Below are 16,510 nucleotides of genomic sequence, written 5' to 3'. Positions count from 1 at the left end.
GCTAGTAGATTTAGATAATGTATGGTATATTTTAACTCGGAAGAAAATCCTTGACATATTTACACAAAAACTGCAACTGGTTGAATTGAGTCTTCAAATGATAGGAACTGTGAGCAGCATAAAAACAGAGCCAGGCATCAAGCCAGTTCATACCCTAATACTAGTGACTTAACATAAGTGAGAGACCCAAGACTCACCCTTATCCTATGCACCTGTTTTAGAACCCAAATGGAGTTCTTGTGCTTTCTTAATTAGACAAGTATGCTTTCATCTGAGATTTACAACTTAGCCCGCCACATAAATAAGAAAAACCATCCAGGTGATTGACGCACTAACAAAAGCTATTCAGATGACTGGTACACACCATGAGAATGTATGTACATAACGCGCATCAACATTTACAAAGCACAAACACTTGAGAAAACAAAACTAAGACTCATAGCTGCCCAATGACACTGGCACACCACAAACCCAACAGCTGGCTAAATGCTGGGGTTTAGCACATGACAGAAAATGCATCAATGAGTACAAACTCATTTGGTGATGAAGCACTTACTATGTGCCAGGCCCCATGCTCACTATGGAGGATACAGCCATAAGTGAGTGAATCTCTCCCTGTCCTCCAAGAGCTTACATTTTAACAGAAAATGGGAACACAGGGAAGCACCTGAGATGGGGCTTTAGAGAGCATGTGCTGATTTCTCACAACTGCCTCTCCATCTCTCTCCCTCGATTTTATCAAATGCCTCATGTTACAGAATGTATGTAAAAAAAAAGATCACATGTAATAACAGTGGATGATAAGAAATTCACTTATTACTGAATTCAACATACAAAAAATACATATAAAACACCAAGAAATTTTCATGTGCCAAAATATGTCAACACTAAAATGAATTTTGGTATGAAGTTAAACAACACATACGTACACTTACCAATAAGAATTAAACAATTGATAAACATCAGTAACATAAACTATATTATTCCTTTGCAGAAAAAGTCAGTTGTCCTTTTTCATACATGTTATTGACCTATTTATGGCATGATAACTTAGAGTTGAAATTCCACCTTTAACACTTCCTAACCTCTTAGCCTTAGTTTCCTCATAAGGTATTAACTATAGTACCAATTTCAAGGATTGTGACACAAGCGAAATAATATATACAAATTGCTTTATAAACTTTAAAGTTGGATATAAATATAAGTTATATATAATACATGCAAATATCCTCATTACTATGTGTTAATCATAACAAGAATTCATATGATTATAAAGCATACGATCATGCTTTAAGGTTAGCCGAGTACCTTGACACATAAAGGATCCAGATTTTGTGCTGGGATGGAACTTACAGGTCTAGCCCAACCCCTTGATTTCACAGAAGAGGAAATTGAGGTCTAGAGCAGTTAAGTGAATGTTCCAAGGCCACCCAGACCTCCCCAGAATTCTTTGTTATACCGTGTGACCTTCCAAGTTTTCCTCATAATGGCCCTTTGATCTATCTAGTCTCCACCCACAGATAAGGAAACTGAACACAAAGAAATTAAGTGATTTGTTCTGAGTCCCAAAGCCATTAAGGGACTGAGGTGGGATGCACAGTTTAGGTAAAGCAAATAGTGTTTTTGTCTGTGTTTCAGAAATAAAGTATTTACGATATGCATCAATCCCCTGACTTACTTCTTACTCCTCCAATTCTACAACAGGCTTTCCCTCCTTCATTTTAGATCAATGCAGACTGAACTGCATAATCTCCATTAACTTATAGAATAAAATAGTTACATCAAGGAATAAGACACTGGATTGTGTCTACGCATCATTTTCCATACTGAGTTTTGTTTCTAAATAGCTCTTATGAAGGAGACTGATTATGGCTTGAGTTTCACCTTTTCAATTTTAAGAAGCTTTTGTTTGAGCACAATTCAAGTCACAGGCTGTATCTCTTATGGGAGGTAAGGAAGGAAGTAGCCTCATTTCTCCACAGGATGGAATAACCAAATCCATCATCTCAGCTCCTGATCCGTCTTGGGTCACTCTTCCCCCCCATTTTTTCCCACATGTCCTTAAGATGAGGCTGACTCGGCCAGGCTGGTCCTTTCCTAAAGCCCTGCTTGCACACTGCTCACTGGCCCAACCTGCCAAGGATTTTTCCCTTGAAACTCAGTGAACATTCATCATTCAGGTCAAAACTGTCAATCTGTATTTTAAGTTTTAAAGAGAGGGGGGACTACTTGCTGATTCCTCAGTGATCTGACTGGTTCAGGGATTAGAGAGTCACCCATCTCTGTCCACTTCTTTCCTTAAGCTGATCACTTCATTTTGAGCTATGTGGATAAATACAAAATCGCCATATTGCAGTGTGGCAGACCATGAGAAAACACTCTCATGAGTTCCAACTCTGACAATCTATTGGAAACCAAATGTCACACCCTACCTTGGCTTCAAAAATGTCAAGTAGAAATTAATATATCATTCCAGAAGCTCAGCAGGTGTCATATTCAAAGGAATGACTATAGGCAGTGAGTGCTATATGAATTCCACAATCAGCCTATATTCAAAAGCAGGTAATTATTAGAAAAACTGGTCACATGGTGTCCATTTTAGCAACCTTGTTCTTGAAGGTAACAAAAAGTTTCCCTACTGCTCTATTTTTAGAAGAGTTCTTTGTTCATACCATAATTTTTCTGATATGTTCAAAACTCCTTCAATTAACAACTCTCCTAAATAGAAAGGGACGTATAAAGAATTACCTGAGTAAAAATAAAAAAATCTCTTACACTGACTAAACTTTAGTAACATTTGAAAATTATTTTTAAAAGGCATTAACTTAAATCATGTAAAAACAGCTTTTTCTGCTACAGCCAATATCCAGACACTTGTAAAAAAAATCTCATAAAGTAGGTGGAAAATTTACATGAAAACATCTCTTATGCTTAAAAGCCAAGAAATGTGTGGAAGAACAATGATTTAAAAGTTAGTATACATGACATTAATTTAGTGTAACACAGTTAAGTATATCAAGTGTAGTCATTTTCATGAATTCTGTAAACAGAGCATATAGAAGGAAATTTGTAGGGTCCACTATTTAATTATTGCTGCAATAGAACTATATCAGACTCCGAAAAGGCTAAAATAACCTTTTAAAATCAGTATTAAAAATAATCTGTAAATAAAGAACACCAAACAAATGCTATTTACAAACATCTAAAATGACTGGTATATAAATCTAAGCTTTTTTAGTTGGAAATCTAAGAATACAGTAGAAATAATCTAATATTACAAGTACAAAACAAATTCACATAGAAAGTACATTCCACCTCTCAGTGTGCTCTTAGAAGTAACTTGCTCAGTAATTCAATGTAAATAATCAATTCATTTAAAAAGAACAAGTCATCTCTGCCCACAACAGCATATCATAGATGTATTTAGTTTAACAATTAAAGGGGAATTTAACAAAATGTTTAATTATATTATCTGACACATGGGTTAATGTTTTCTTTTTAGATAGGCAAGGTCTACCATGAAACAGTATACTAAATTAGGACACAGATTGAAAACGATGATGTAGATTTGGTTAGGAAAAAATAAATGACCTAAGTAGGTCAAGCTATAAAAAGTGGGCCATATGATACAAATTCAGAGCCATGTCTTTTACGATGGACTTTTCAATTGCCAGTTGCCAAAAGAAACCATAAAATGACACAAAAGAGGAAATCTAAAATCATCTCAATGTGGGTGACACGCAGAGTTTCTTTTAAGTCTGGTGTCTTACATGAGCACTAAATAGTATCAGCTACAAGAAAAACATATGCATATCATAAGAGAATCCAACTATTAAAAAAACATTCCCAGGAAGGCGCAGGATTTTATGTTCTCTTTATATTGCTGCTTTGGAAAAGCTGGTAAGAACAGGCTCAGGCAGTAATTTAATAATTTAGAATGACTAATAAAAATAAAATATTAAATGATGAAACAAATGATATGTGATCAAAAACATGTAACTGAACTGAGAAGCTCACTAGCATTAAGGGGGAGCACAGAACAAAACTATCTACCACCTCATGCCACGACCCTTGATGAGGGATGATCATTACTCTGAGAAGAGAGTCTAGAATGTGCTGTTTGATTTCAGGATGATCCATTAGAAAACCCAGGCTCTCTCTGGTGTTATTTTACAAGAATGGACTCTGAATGGGCTAGTCACTGTCCATTTTGTTCTGAACTCTACTGGTGAAATGGAGAGCAATCAATGCATCTGAGCAACAAAAATGTATGTTTTAGGGTTAGTGATTAATTTGTTTTGTAATCAAATGCTGCCTTTGTGTTCCACAAAAGTACTTGTACCAAAAAAAATTACCAAAGTAATATTTCGACCTCAGTATTCAGTCCACCCAGTCACTGAATTGAAGGATGTGGCGAGGTCAGGGATGTTCTCACATCAGTTACCAAGCTTTACTACCCTCTACTGTACTATACTGTATTATAGAGTCAATACAAGGCTTCACTGTGACCTAGGCACCAAATACAGAAAAATATAATTGGGAACTCAAGATCCATAGGAAACGCATTGGATTTACTACAAAAGCAGTTTGAGAAAAATCTGTGGCTGCGGCCTGCTTGGCAGAATCAAGGAATCAGAGTGTGTTTAATCAGGAGGACGCAAACTGCCTTTGTGGGGCTGGAAATGCTGTTAACCATACGGTACCAGAGAGCAGTTAAAAAAGACAAAAAACCCCACAAAAACCCATTTTGGTGACGGAGAATCAGGATAGGAGCTATCTCGTGGAAAATAAATATGAAAATAATCTGCTTTTGCCCATCCAGGTTGACAAGGACTTTTATAAAGCTACCAAAGCAACCTATTGCCATGGGTTAGAGGAGTGAGAGAACTCTGAAAAGGATGCCTTATTGGTGAAGATTTATATTCATTTGTAGTTCTAAAAAAAATGGGCTTTTAAAGTTTTAGTTTTTCTCCAAATATAGAAATCCGACACCTTACAATAATATATGTAATAGCTGGTGGCTGATTTCTGCAGTTATTTGTAGTCTGTTTTAAACTTGTAGTTTTGGGGGTTTTTTCCCCCAACTTTTTTCATTGTTAGGATTTAATCTTAGTTTTTAAAGTTGTGCATATAATAGGTGAAAAATAGACAAAATTAATGTATCTTTCTTTTCTGCCACTGTAAAACTCAGCCTGCATACTTTCCTTACCAAAAATGCACTTGACAATTTTTCCTTAGCTTATGTCAAAGGGGGTCAAATTGTGAAACTGCTTTTTGATAAAACATTTATTGCTAGGTTACTTTGAGATGGACTACTGAAAAAGAAGTATTCTAGGGGAAAAAATAAATAGAATTTTATAGCAGTTAATGATAGACTTTTTCCTTCTGTTTATTATTAAAGGACTGCTTCCCCCAAAATAGATATGAATATCAGTAGAGAAAAATATGTATAATTTTGCCCCTTGATTTTTTCTGGACAGAAATATGAACTCTTAATTTTAGATAAAATCTAAAGCTAATGAATTTATTCTTTTAAATGACAGGGGAAAAAAGGAAAAAATCAGGAGGGCATCGTTTCCTTTGGTGAAATGATCAATTCTATCAGAATAATTATGGGGTGGTTCTAACAAACAAAAACGCAGTCTGCAGGACTACTGATAAAAATTATTTTTCCCCCTCTATTTTAAAATGCCATTTTGCTATGTAATTCATTCTTCCAAAATGGTGTGCATACACTCCAGATTTCTGAAGCAAAACAAAAACAAAAACCAAGCAGTAGTGCACATTGAAGATACAGGATCAGGTGCCTTTACTTAGCGGAATGAAAAAATAATGATTACAACCCAAATGATAGTGAGTGAGATTGTTCACCTTGCCAGAGAGGTTTATGTTCACTACCAGAGCTATTTATTTAGTAAATTCCATATTGCTCATCAAGTCAATATAATTGCTGCAGAAAAATAAACTGTGGTTCTGAATACCCATTTACAGTTGATCTCAACAACGTTTCTGATGATGGAGACTGATTATCCGTTACAGGCAACAACATCTGGTGGTCCTCCGTTCCGAGGGGAAGAGTTAATGGTAAAGTCATGTCAGAAGGTTTCACATCTAGAGGTTCTGACAATGGACTTTTCTGCGTGGGATCTTGGTCATTAAAAGTGTTATCCCCCATAGTGGAATCTAGAGTTTTTTCAGATCCTGAAAGGAAAAAACAAAATAAGCCTTTATTTCAGAGTTCTACTCACTGCCCCCAAAATTAATCTACCTCTTCTCTTCCATGCTTTTGCTCCTGCTCTTCTTTCTCCCTAAGTGGCTTTTTCATCTGAGTGCTCCCCATTCTTGGAGTCAGGAAGAGCTAAATTCAAATCCAGCCCCAGACATTTATTACGATCCATTTCCTTATCCATAAAATGGGGTTAATCATAGCACCCACATCCCAAGGTTGTTTTAAGGATCAAATGGGGTAACGTGTAAAGCATTTAGCAAACCTTAAAGCAACCTATGAAAGTTAGCTGATTTTCAGTGTTGTTATACCATGATCTTGTGGCATCTCTTTTTTTTTTTTGCGAGGCAGTGGGGGTTAAGTTACTTACCCAGGGTCACACAGCTAGTGTCAAGTGTCTGAGGCCAGATTTGAACTCAGGTCCTCCTGAATCCAGGGATGGTGCTTTATCCACTGCGCCACCTAGCTGCCCCCAGCATCTCTTTTAGGAATACCTAGCATGTATGTCAATATTCATTTAGCACTTAACTATGTTCCTTACTAAACTGTAAGTGTTTAAGGGTAGGGACTGTTTTCCTCCTTAGCACAGTGCAATACTTCTATAATAGCTTGCAAGCCCATGGCCCAAAGAGCCCAAACTCCCCACTTTAACAAGGTCTCTAAGCAGCTGGGCCTGGAGCCAGGAAGACTCATCTTCCTGAATTCAAATCCAGCCTCTGACATGTACTAGCTGTGTGACCCTAGACAAGTCACTTAACCCTGTTGACCTCAGTTTCCTCATCTATAAAATGAGCTGAAGAAGGAAATGGCAAACCACTCCAGGATCTCTGCCAAGGAAACCTCAAATGGGGTCACAAAAAGTTGGGCACAACTCAGAACAACCAAACGACAACAAAGCACTTTCCAAGTTACCCTTTTCTTCCTGGCAATTCAGCAGTGGCAGCTAATTTCATGGTACTTGGTAACTACCCACCTGTATGCTCACTGAGAGCAGAGATTGCCTTATTCATTATTTCTCCAGACACTGTGGTATAGCAAACAGAGCAGTGGTCCTGGGAAGACGTGAATTCAAATCCTGCTTAAGACACTCATACGGTGTGACCATGAAGACCAATCACCATCTCCCCAGGTCCTAGTTTCCTAGTGCGTAAAAGGGAGCCCATAATAGCATCGACCTCAAAGGGTTGTTGCAAGATCCAAATGAGATAATACATGTAAAGTATTTTGCCATAAGGAAATGAATAGTCACACTTTATTATTCATGTTGTTATTGTTATGAGATTCTCACTTGTCTGCATAGTGATTTTTATGTCCAAGCTCTTCAGTTTCAGTGGGTAGAAAATAGAGTGTAACAGAGTCCTCTGAACAAGTCCTAATAACCTTGTCTTTAAATCCTCATCAGTAACACTCTGGGGCTCCTCTATTTTCCTAGCCATCGAACCTTAGTAAATGGATCTTTGATACCTGACGTTTATTTCCAGCTGGTTGCCGTAGCAGCAGGACAAATCCAGTCAGTCTAAAACCAGAGAATCTCTCCAACCAAGTCCCCCCAACTGAAGTTCCTACTACTCTTGCCATTTACACCGTGTGGTCACAGACAAGCGATTTCTCTGAGCCTCAGTTTCCCCATCTAAACTGATGGCTACTGGTTATTTTTAGGAAAGTACCTTATAAACTTATTATTAACATTTTAGAAGCTTGCAAACTATTACAGTTATTATGCTGTCATATCATCTAGCCTTCAAAGAACGGAAAAGGAATATCACAGGCCTGCATATTCAATATCATACAGTAAAAAACATTTTTTAAAAAGAATCAGATAAAGTGCTTTTGCAGCTCTGTGTAGGGGGTGAAGTCTTACCCAAAGGATACGGGCAATTATGGAATTTCAACTATAGGAAACTAAAAACCTTTTGCATGAGCAAAATCCAATTAGTAGGGGCAGCTAGATGGCGCAGTGGATAGAGCACCGGCCCTGGATTCAGGAGGACCTGAGTTCAAATCCGGCCTTAGACACTTAACACTTACTAGCTGTGTGACCCTGGGCAAGTCACTTAACCCCAATTGCCTTACTAAAAATAAATACATAAATAAATCCAATTGGTATAGCAGAGGAAACAGATAGGGGGGGGGCAAAAAACTTTGTGTCAAATATCTCTGATAGTTATCTATTGTTAGGGCTAACATTTTCGCTAGTATGTCTAAAATCTAATGAGTGGTAGCCAATTTATTAAGGAGAATAAGAATTTGGTGAAGAGAAAGAGAAAGGCCTAGCTTCACCTATCTATTAAAGGGAGAGAGAGCATTCCTAGCTCCACTCTCTGCCAGAGTCCACAGGAAAGAGAGCGAGTCAGAGCGCCAGGCTCCCCCTTCTTCCTCCCACAAGCAATTGTCACTTCCTGACACCAAAGAAAAGACGCATGGTCTTGCCCTCAGAGACCTTCACTTCACGGCAGAGCTTTTATACAGTAAGTCTCCAGCAGGTGGCGTCATTCCAATCGTTACACTACACAGATATCTATAGGACCAAAAGCCATTTCAATAAATAAGTGGTCAAAGGATATGAATAAACACTTCTGAAAAGGAGTGCACACTATCAGCAACCATGTAAAAAGTCATTAATAATGAGATATGTGGGGGCGGCTAGGTGGCGCAGTGGATAAAGCACCGGCCCTGGATTCAGGAGTACCTGAGTTCAAATCCGGCCTCAGACACTTGACACTTACTAGCTGTGTGACCCTGGGCAAGTCACTTAACCCCCATTGCCCCGCAAAAACAAAACAAAACAAAACAAAAAATGAGATATGCAAGTTAAAACAACTCTGGGGTTTCACCACACTAAGTAAATTGGCAAAGAGAACAAATTATGAGAATAGTCAATGGTGGGGTATTGTGAAGGACATGTACACTTATGTATTGTTTGTGTCCCTGAGAGTTGCTCTAACAACTCAGAATTATGCAAAAAAATTAATTCAACTGTCCATACCCTGTGACCCAGAGATTCCACTGATAAGTATATGCCGTGCCCCCCCTCCAAAAAGTCAGTGGCAAAAAGAAAGACCTTTTATATCCACAAAATAGTTGTAACAGAACTCTTTGTAGTAGCAAAGACATAGAAACAAATCACTGGGGAATAGCAAAAAAAGGAATAACAAAGTCAATAAGAAATTATTAATATAAGAAGCATGGAAAGACCTATATGAACTGACACAAAGTGAGGCTAAACCAGGAAAACTCTTCAGAATGATAACAGTATGAATGGAAAGAACAACAAAAATGAAGTAACTCCAACTAAACACTGTGAAATTCTAATGACTACCTTTAGTCCCAAAGAATAGAGATGAAAAGGCACCTTCTTTCACTTCTTTCTAGAGCTGGGGGTGGCAGGGGATATGGTTATAGAACAATACATTAAATGGGCAAATGGATGGGTGGGTTATTTGTATCAAAGGACACAGCATTCAAATTAAGGAGATCGCACGAATCCATTTGAAAAGAAAAATGTTTTACTCATTAACGAAACTTGTCAGCAGGAGATGTTTTAGGAACAACACAGAAAGATCAATTCCCTGAAGCCATGTGTACGTCCAGTCTGATCAGCTGGACTGAAACTTCTACTCATCATCCTCTGTGGCCAAGAAGTGCAGGTCTGATGCCTCTTTCTTATGTCGTTCCTTCAAATGCCAGAAAAGAATCATCAGGTCTTCTTTTTTTTTTTTTAAGTGAGGCAATTGGGCTTAAGTGACTTGCCCAGGGTCACACAGCTAGTAAGTGTTAAGTGTCTGAGGCTGGATTTGAACTCAGGTCCTTCTGACTCCAGGGCCGGTGCTCTATCCACTGCGCCACCTAGCTGCCCCCAAGAATCATCAGGTCTTAAGCTAAACATGCTTCACCTAATTCTCATGTGGCATAACCTCTGTGTCATTCCACATCCTGGAGACACTCATCAGCACTCAAGTCCACGCGTAATCCTCCAGTAATACAGAGTACGCCATATCTATGCCTAACAATTCTGTGCAACTTTTATTAAGGTCTTTAAAAAAGGGCCCAATAGGGAAGCTTTTCTTGACACTGACATCCTGAGAACACCAATGGAGAATGAGAAGGCAGGTTAAGTCCTTGCTTTTGCCACACAACCAGACTTTTATTTTTTAATCACATGTCTTTATTTTTTTTCTTTTTCTTTTGCGGGGCATTGAGGGTTAAGTGACTTACCCAGGGTCACACAGCTACTAAGTGCCAAGTGTCTGAGGCTAGATTTGAACTCAGGTCCTCCTGAATCCAGGGCTAGTGCTTTATCCACTGCGCCTTCTGGCTGCCCTCAATCACATATATCTTTGATAGCATCTTTCATTCAGCTTCTGCCATTATTCCTTGATTACAATATTATAAAAATACCCTGCAGATTTTTTTCCATCTTTTCTCTTCATTGTCCTATTTCATCCTCAAATGTCCTTAGAATGGCTTTTATTAATTGGGGCTGTCATCTAGTTTTCTTTAATCTGGTTTTCCTTCAACTGCTTCTTACTGTTTTATGAGACACTGATGATCACAATCTTCTACTTTTTCGTAAGATTTTACAAACAAACTTACCGGCTAAATTGGTGGTGTCCTTGGCTGTCATTTAGCAAATAAGTCAAGTTCTTGCTAAAGTGTTTTTTGGTTCTTTTGGTATCTTTTTTATGACAACTGTTTTATATCACTTAACTTTCTATAAGAAATTATAATTGACATAGACATTCTTTAAATAACTTGTTTTAAGTGTATGCCACATCATTTTCTCATTCCTACTTTTTCCTTCTAGCTTTGTATTTCTATCTTTGCTCCAAGTCAGTGGTCTAACTGAACAAAAAGATAAAACCGGAATGACTCCCACCTAAGCACTGAGACACTTCCTATCAGTAAAGATATAATCCATTTCATTTTTTGTGCTATTATTGGCTGATCATGACCATCACTGTCACTGTGCCAGATGGGTACTTTTTTAGCTTCTGTACTTGTCTGCCAATCTTTCGCACAAATGCAACACAACCTATTACATGAAGAATTAAAATAAACCTTGTGTAATCTCTTCTACATGATTTTAACTTTTCAATTCTGGTGACAAGTTGAGTTCTACATTCCAGGTCTCAAAAATAGACACTGAGGTAATGAGTTAAGAAAAGCCTCCCACTTAATCTGACTTATTTCAAGATGTCATTAAATAAAGCCCTCCTCTCATATTCTAGACCCATCTAGCCTAATCTACTGTAATCATTATTTCACTTTAATAAAAGTACAGGGGGTAGCTTGTTCTATTCTTTCTTTCATATTCAGTTTTCAATAGCATAAGATAATGAAGAAGAAGGGTTGATATTCAAGCTTTTCTAAGATAATTATGGAAATGTTTATCAACAGTCTTTTCTATCCTATAAGAAAAGCACTAGACAAAGTAGTCACTTTATTTGAAAGTCTGTGGTCACCTATCCTCAGCTATTACCCAGAAAGGGATATTAAAAGACTTTACTGCATTACCCTTTTATAAATCAATAACTGTGCTACCTGTATGTTATAAATATATGTGAGCATGTATGTATATATGTATATAATTTAACTTTGCTTTGGATGCAAAACCCCTGCTGGTAAATGTAAGATCAAATCATGTCCCTAGGTAAAAACTCTAAAAAATCCCTGCTTGCTCAGTTTGTTTTGTTACAGAAATTTCATTTTGTTTTCTGTTAAACTGGTCTAGATTCAAAATGTAAGGAAAAGTAGAAATGATCATTCTTCTTGCTTAGAAATAATTTTTACTAAGCAGCTCTTAAAAGAACATAAATTGATTGCTACACATTATATAAATGAATGTCTGTATAATAATATCTGTACATATGTGTATATATGTACAGATATAAATATACAGAAAACACTGTATAATTTTAGTTAAAAAAAAAAGAGGAAGGGGCAGCTAGGTGGCGCAGTGGATAGAGCACCAGTCCTGGAGTCAGGAGTACCTGAGTTCAAATCCGGCCTCAGACACTTAACACTTACTAGCTGTGTGACCTTGGGCAAGTGACTTAACCCCTATTGCCTCACTTTAAAAAAAAAAAAAAAGAGGGAACCACGTATGTATATGTGCGCATCAAATCTAAGGTTTTGGGTTTTTTAAAAAGGCCAATCATTTCTTTTTCATCACTGACCTTAAATTCCTGACTGAGCAGATTTATACTTGCCCCTTTTGAAAGTAGTAATGTCTCCTGAGAGATCCAGACCCAAGCATGACTATAAAATTAAATTTTAAGTTTTAGGTCAGACCTCCTGGAAAAACTGGTAAGAAAAGAAGTTTTCTATATCCTATATGGAAAAAACCCAAACTCTACCCTCAAGCTACTTCTTTCCTGGAGAACTGCATCCTTATGGTTGGCACTTATACCCTGTAGGTATCCTCCAAAAAAGCAACAGTAGCTGATTCAGTGAATCCAGAGAAGGAAAGAATAAGAGTTAAGGGAGGTACGAGGATAAGGAACTGAAGTGAGTGGCTGTGCTGGGCCTGAAGAAAAAATAAGACTAAATTCCATCTGGAGCTAGCTAGTCCTGTCATCTCAGAGGCTACTAAAAGGGACCAAACTCAGTGAAGCCTAAAGTCCCCAATGGGGAAGGTGGCTAAGGCAGCTTTGCAGTCAAGGCTTGAGGGCATACCCACCAGCAAAAGAGGTAGAGGCTGAAAGTGAGTGATGGGGTAATAAACGGAAGAAAGGGAAAAAAAGACTAGCACACCGATTATTTCAAGGGAAAGAAAATCCAACAGAAATCCATAGGAGTTTCTATATACAAATAATAGTGTGTTTTGTGTATGTTTATTAATAGGGACTCCTTTAAAAAGCAGGATCAGCACTAAACTCACAGAGAAATTACAAAACTTTTAAAATATTTTAAAACAAACTGAACCAACGCCTGATGAAACAGAGAATCCTGTAAAATACCAAAAGAAAATGGACCAATGAGAAATTCCAGAGTAGTTCCAGAGAGAAATTAAATTCATAAAGAAATTAATATGAATCAGAAGTTAGAAATCTCAATGCAGTAATTAAAAACTCAAAGAAGAAGACTATAAAAATAAGAGAGAGCTAACCCATGGTAGAAAATTTCCCCAAAGAAGTAAAGAAATAGATTTGGAATAAAAAATAGTGAAGTAGAACAAAATCTTGCAGAAGAGAAGGAAAAGGTAACAACATTAAAAACATATGATCTCGGGGCAGCTAGGTGGCGCAATGGATTAGAGCACCGGCCCTGGAGTCAGGAGTACCTGAGTTCAAATCCGGCCTCAGACATTTAACACTAGCTGTGTGACCCTGGGCAAGTCACTTAAAAAAAAAAAATGATCTCTATAAAAGCCAGAACTGTTGATCTTGAAGGCAGGCTTAAGATCCTAGGTCTCCTAGAAGACTATGACAAACAAAAATACCTAGAACACCAGAATCCAGAGAATAATACACGAGGTTTCTGTATGGTGTATAAATATATGACCTCTTCCTTACTGCAGTTGTATTTTCCATCATTGGGGGGGGGGGGGCAGCAATGAGGGTTAAGTGACTTGCCCAGGGTCACAAAGCTAGTAAGTATCAAGTGTCTGAGGCCGGATTTGAACTCAGGTCCTCCTGAATCCAGGGCTGGTGCTCTATGCACTGCGCCACCTAGCTGCCCCAACATCCCTCCATTTAGCTGCAACTTGCTTTTGTCTTCTGACTTTGCCTGCTGCTAAGTCAAGATTGGCAGAAATCAGTTCCTCTACTAGTGTGTTGAGGCAGTGCTCAAAAAACAAGGATCTCACATCAGAACACCCCAGCTAATGTTCACAGAACATTTACACCTTCTCCCTCCTTTTTCTAGCATTAGCCATCACTGCTAAAGAATAAGAGAATAACAAAAGAATGTGGGCCACTTGAATTTTCTTTTTGTTACAGGGCTTTCCATGGCCAAATAATCAACAAGCAACCAGACCATGGGTAATAAAACCCTCCAAACTTGGGTTAAGCCTATCATTGGGCACTTAAAATGTGGTGTCCCTAGTGAAACACAATATCCTGGATGAAGTCTGGCCATCACCTTCCTGCCCCTCTCGAAGGAGCCTAAGTTCAAATAAGGTTTTTTGAATATCACACAGTTTGTTTATATCAGTCTTAGGGTTCACCAAAACTCCCAAATCTTTTTCACATGCTTTTGCCTACATTTTATGAATTTGATATTTCAAGCCAACTGTAAGACTATAAATTTATTCCTATCCAATTTCATTTCATTAGATATTAAAGTTGTAAGCTGTTAAGATCTTTGGGGATCATCTTAATCTGATACCCAATGTGCATCTGCAAATCTCATAGCATGTTATCAATTCCTTTATCCAAGCCACTTATGAAAATGTTAAAACAGAAAACTGTAAGAAAATAATTATTAATAATGGATTTCTTAGGAGGGATCCAGAAATCAGCTTCTCAGTGCTTTCTCTCCCCCTCCCCACCTCCTCCCCACTCCAGAAAGTCCTGTTCTCCTTGATCTAGGACAAACCCAAGGGAATAAAATAAATGGAGATAGATTCTTTTGTCTAGCTCATCTAGATAGTGGACTTCACCTTTGCCCTTCAGCAAGGGTCTTTTACTTTCTTCTCCCTTATGTCATCTGTGGAGTTCATTTTAACATAGACCACCCTCGAGTTATGTCAACCAATGGAATTAGATGATGCTAACCAATTAGCTTTGATAGATGTATAATGACTATCAAAAGAGGAGAAAAACTCTTGGAAAAAGCCACGAGCTCTCTCTGGGCACACTCTTTCTCTGCCACTTGGCCTGAGACCATAAGTTTGGGAGACACGTGATCAATCCTTTACTGATATGTAACATTAATATTAATAATAAATGCTTAGGGGCAGCTAGGTGGCGCAGTGGATAGAGCACCGGTCCTGGAGTCAGGAGGACCTGAGTTCAAATCCAGCCTCAGACACTTGACACTTACTAGCTGTGTGACCCTGGGCAAGTCACTTAACCCCTATTGCCTCACTAAAAAAAAAAAAAAAAGAAAGAAATGCTTACTGCCAAAACCTGTGCAAACACAATTAATTTAAAAAACACAAGATGAAGAACTACTCTCTGGGACACTGCCCTAGAGACTTCATTCTAAATTCATCCTTATGGTGAACTCCTGAAAGTCTAGCTATTCAACCAATTGTGAATCCAATTTATTTGATTATCCTAGCCCGCATCTTTCAATCTGTTTGCTAAAATCTAGACAGACTATCTACAGAAAGTAGAGCAAAATCAGCTTCCTCTCTTCTTTGCCAAAATAGGAGACTAGGGGTAAAATTTGGCTGGCATGCTGTTTGTTTTGGGGTTTTTTTTGGTGGGGCAGTGAGGATTAAGTGACTTGCCCAAGATCACACAGCTAGTAAGTGTCAAATGTCTGAGGCCGGATTTGAACTCAGATTCTCCTGAATCCAGGGCCGGTGCTTTATCTGCTGTGCCACCTAGCTGCCCCATGCTGTTTGTTTTTTTACTTTTTTTGCCCCTCTTAAAAATAAAACTCTAACAAATGATGGTTTGGGGGGTAGGGAAAGAAGAGGGACATCTTCAAAAAATAAACATGTTAAAAACAAAGCTCTCAGCATCTCTTTACTGTGAGTATCGATTCCCTCTGGGAAGCAGTGTGGCACAGTGAATACAGAGCTAGACTTAGAATCAGAAGAGCTTGAGTTCAAATTCCACCATTACCACATACCAGCTGTGTGACCCTAGGCAAGTTACTCACCCTATCAGTACCCCTAAGTAACTCTTTAATACTGCAAGCTGAAGGACAGTTATTGCTACAGGTCCAAACTGCCACCTCTGCTTCAAAAAACAAACAAAAAACCTGCCAATTCTATTTCCTCCTTTTCATTCCAAAGATCCCTCTCCTTGGCAGAAAGAACAGAATCCAATTAGAACAAGGGAGCGGGGCGGCTAGGTGGCGCAGTGGATAGAGCACCGGCCCTGGATTCAAGAATACCTGAGTTCAAATCCAGCCTCAGACACTTGACACTTACTAGCTGTGTGACCCTGGGCAAATCACTTAAACCCCATTGCCCCACAAAAAAAAAAAAAAAAAAGAACAAGGGAGCTCTGCCTTGTCTCTCTCGTCACTGTCCCGTCTGCCCCAAACCCAGGCTTAGGCTTTATTTGATACTCCTCCTCCCAACTATCCCTGTTTAAAAGACTTTGCTAGAACCAGAACATTATACTCAGTATCAACAACGTTGTGTTCTTGTTTCTCTGCAGAGCC

At 38.3% G+C, this 16,510-nt stretch overlaps 1 protein-coding gene across 5 annotated transcripts in view; it reads right to left on the bottom strand.

Annotated features, from left to right (window-relative positions):
• Window positions 1-16,510, bottom strand: part of MYNN (myoneurin) — a 38,022-nt gene that overhangs the window by 5,163 nt on the left and 16,349 nt on the right. For 4 of the 5 annotated variants that reach the window (XM_043991504.1, XM_043991508.1, XM_043991505.1 and 1 more), the window contains one exon: window positions 5,891-6,201. In XM_043991504.1, coding sequence (XP_043847439.1) covers window positions 5,939-6,201 — 263 coding nt within the window. In that variant the 3' untranslated portion in view covers window positions 5,891-5,938. Of the gene's footprint in view, window positions 1-5,890; window positions 6,202-16,510 lie in introns of those variants that run through there. The other variant, XM_043991507.1, reaches the window with a different exon arrangement.

The sequence above is a fragment of the Dromiciops gliroides genome, chromosome 3 (genome assembly GCF_019393635.1).
Source record: "Dromiciops gliroides isolate mDroGli1 chromosome 3, mDroGli1.pri, whole genome shotgun sequence".
NCBI classification, from domain to species: domain Eukaryota; kingdom Metazoa; phylum Chordata; class Mammalia; order Microbiotheria; family Microbiotheriidae; genus Dromiciops; species Dromiciops gliroides.
This window is presented reverse-complemented; position numbering and strand designations above follow the sequence as displayed.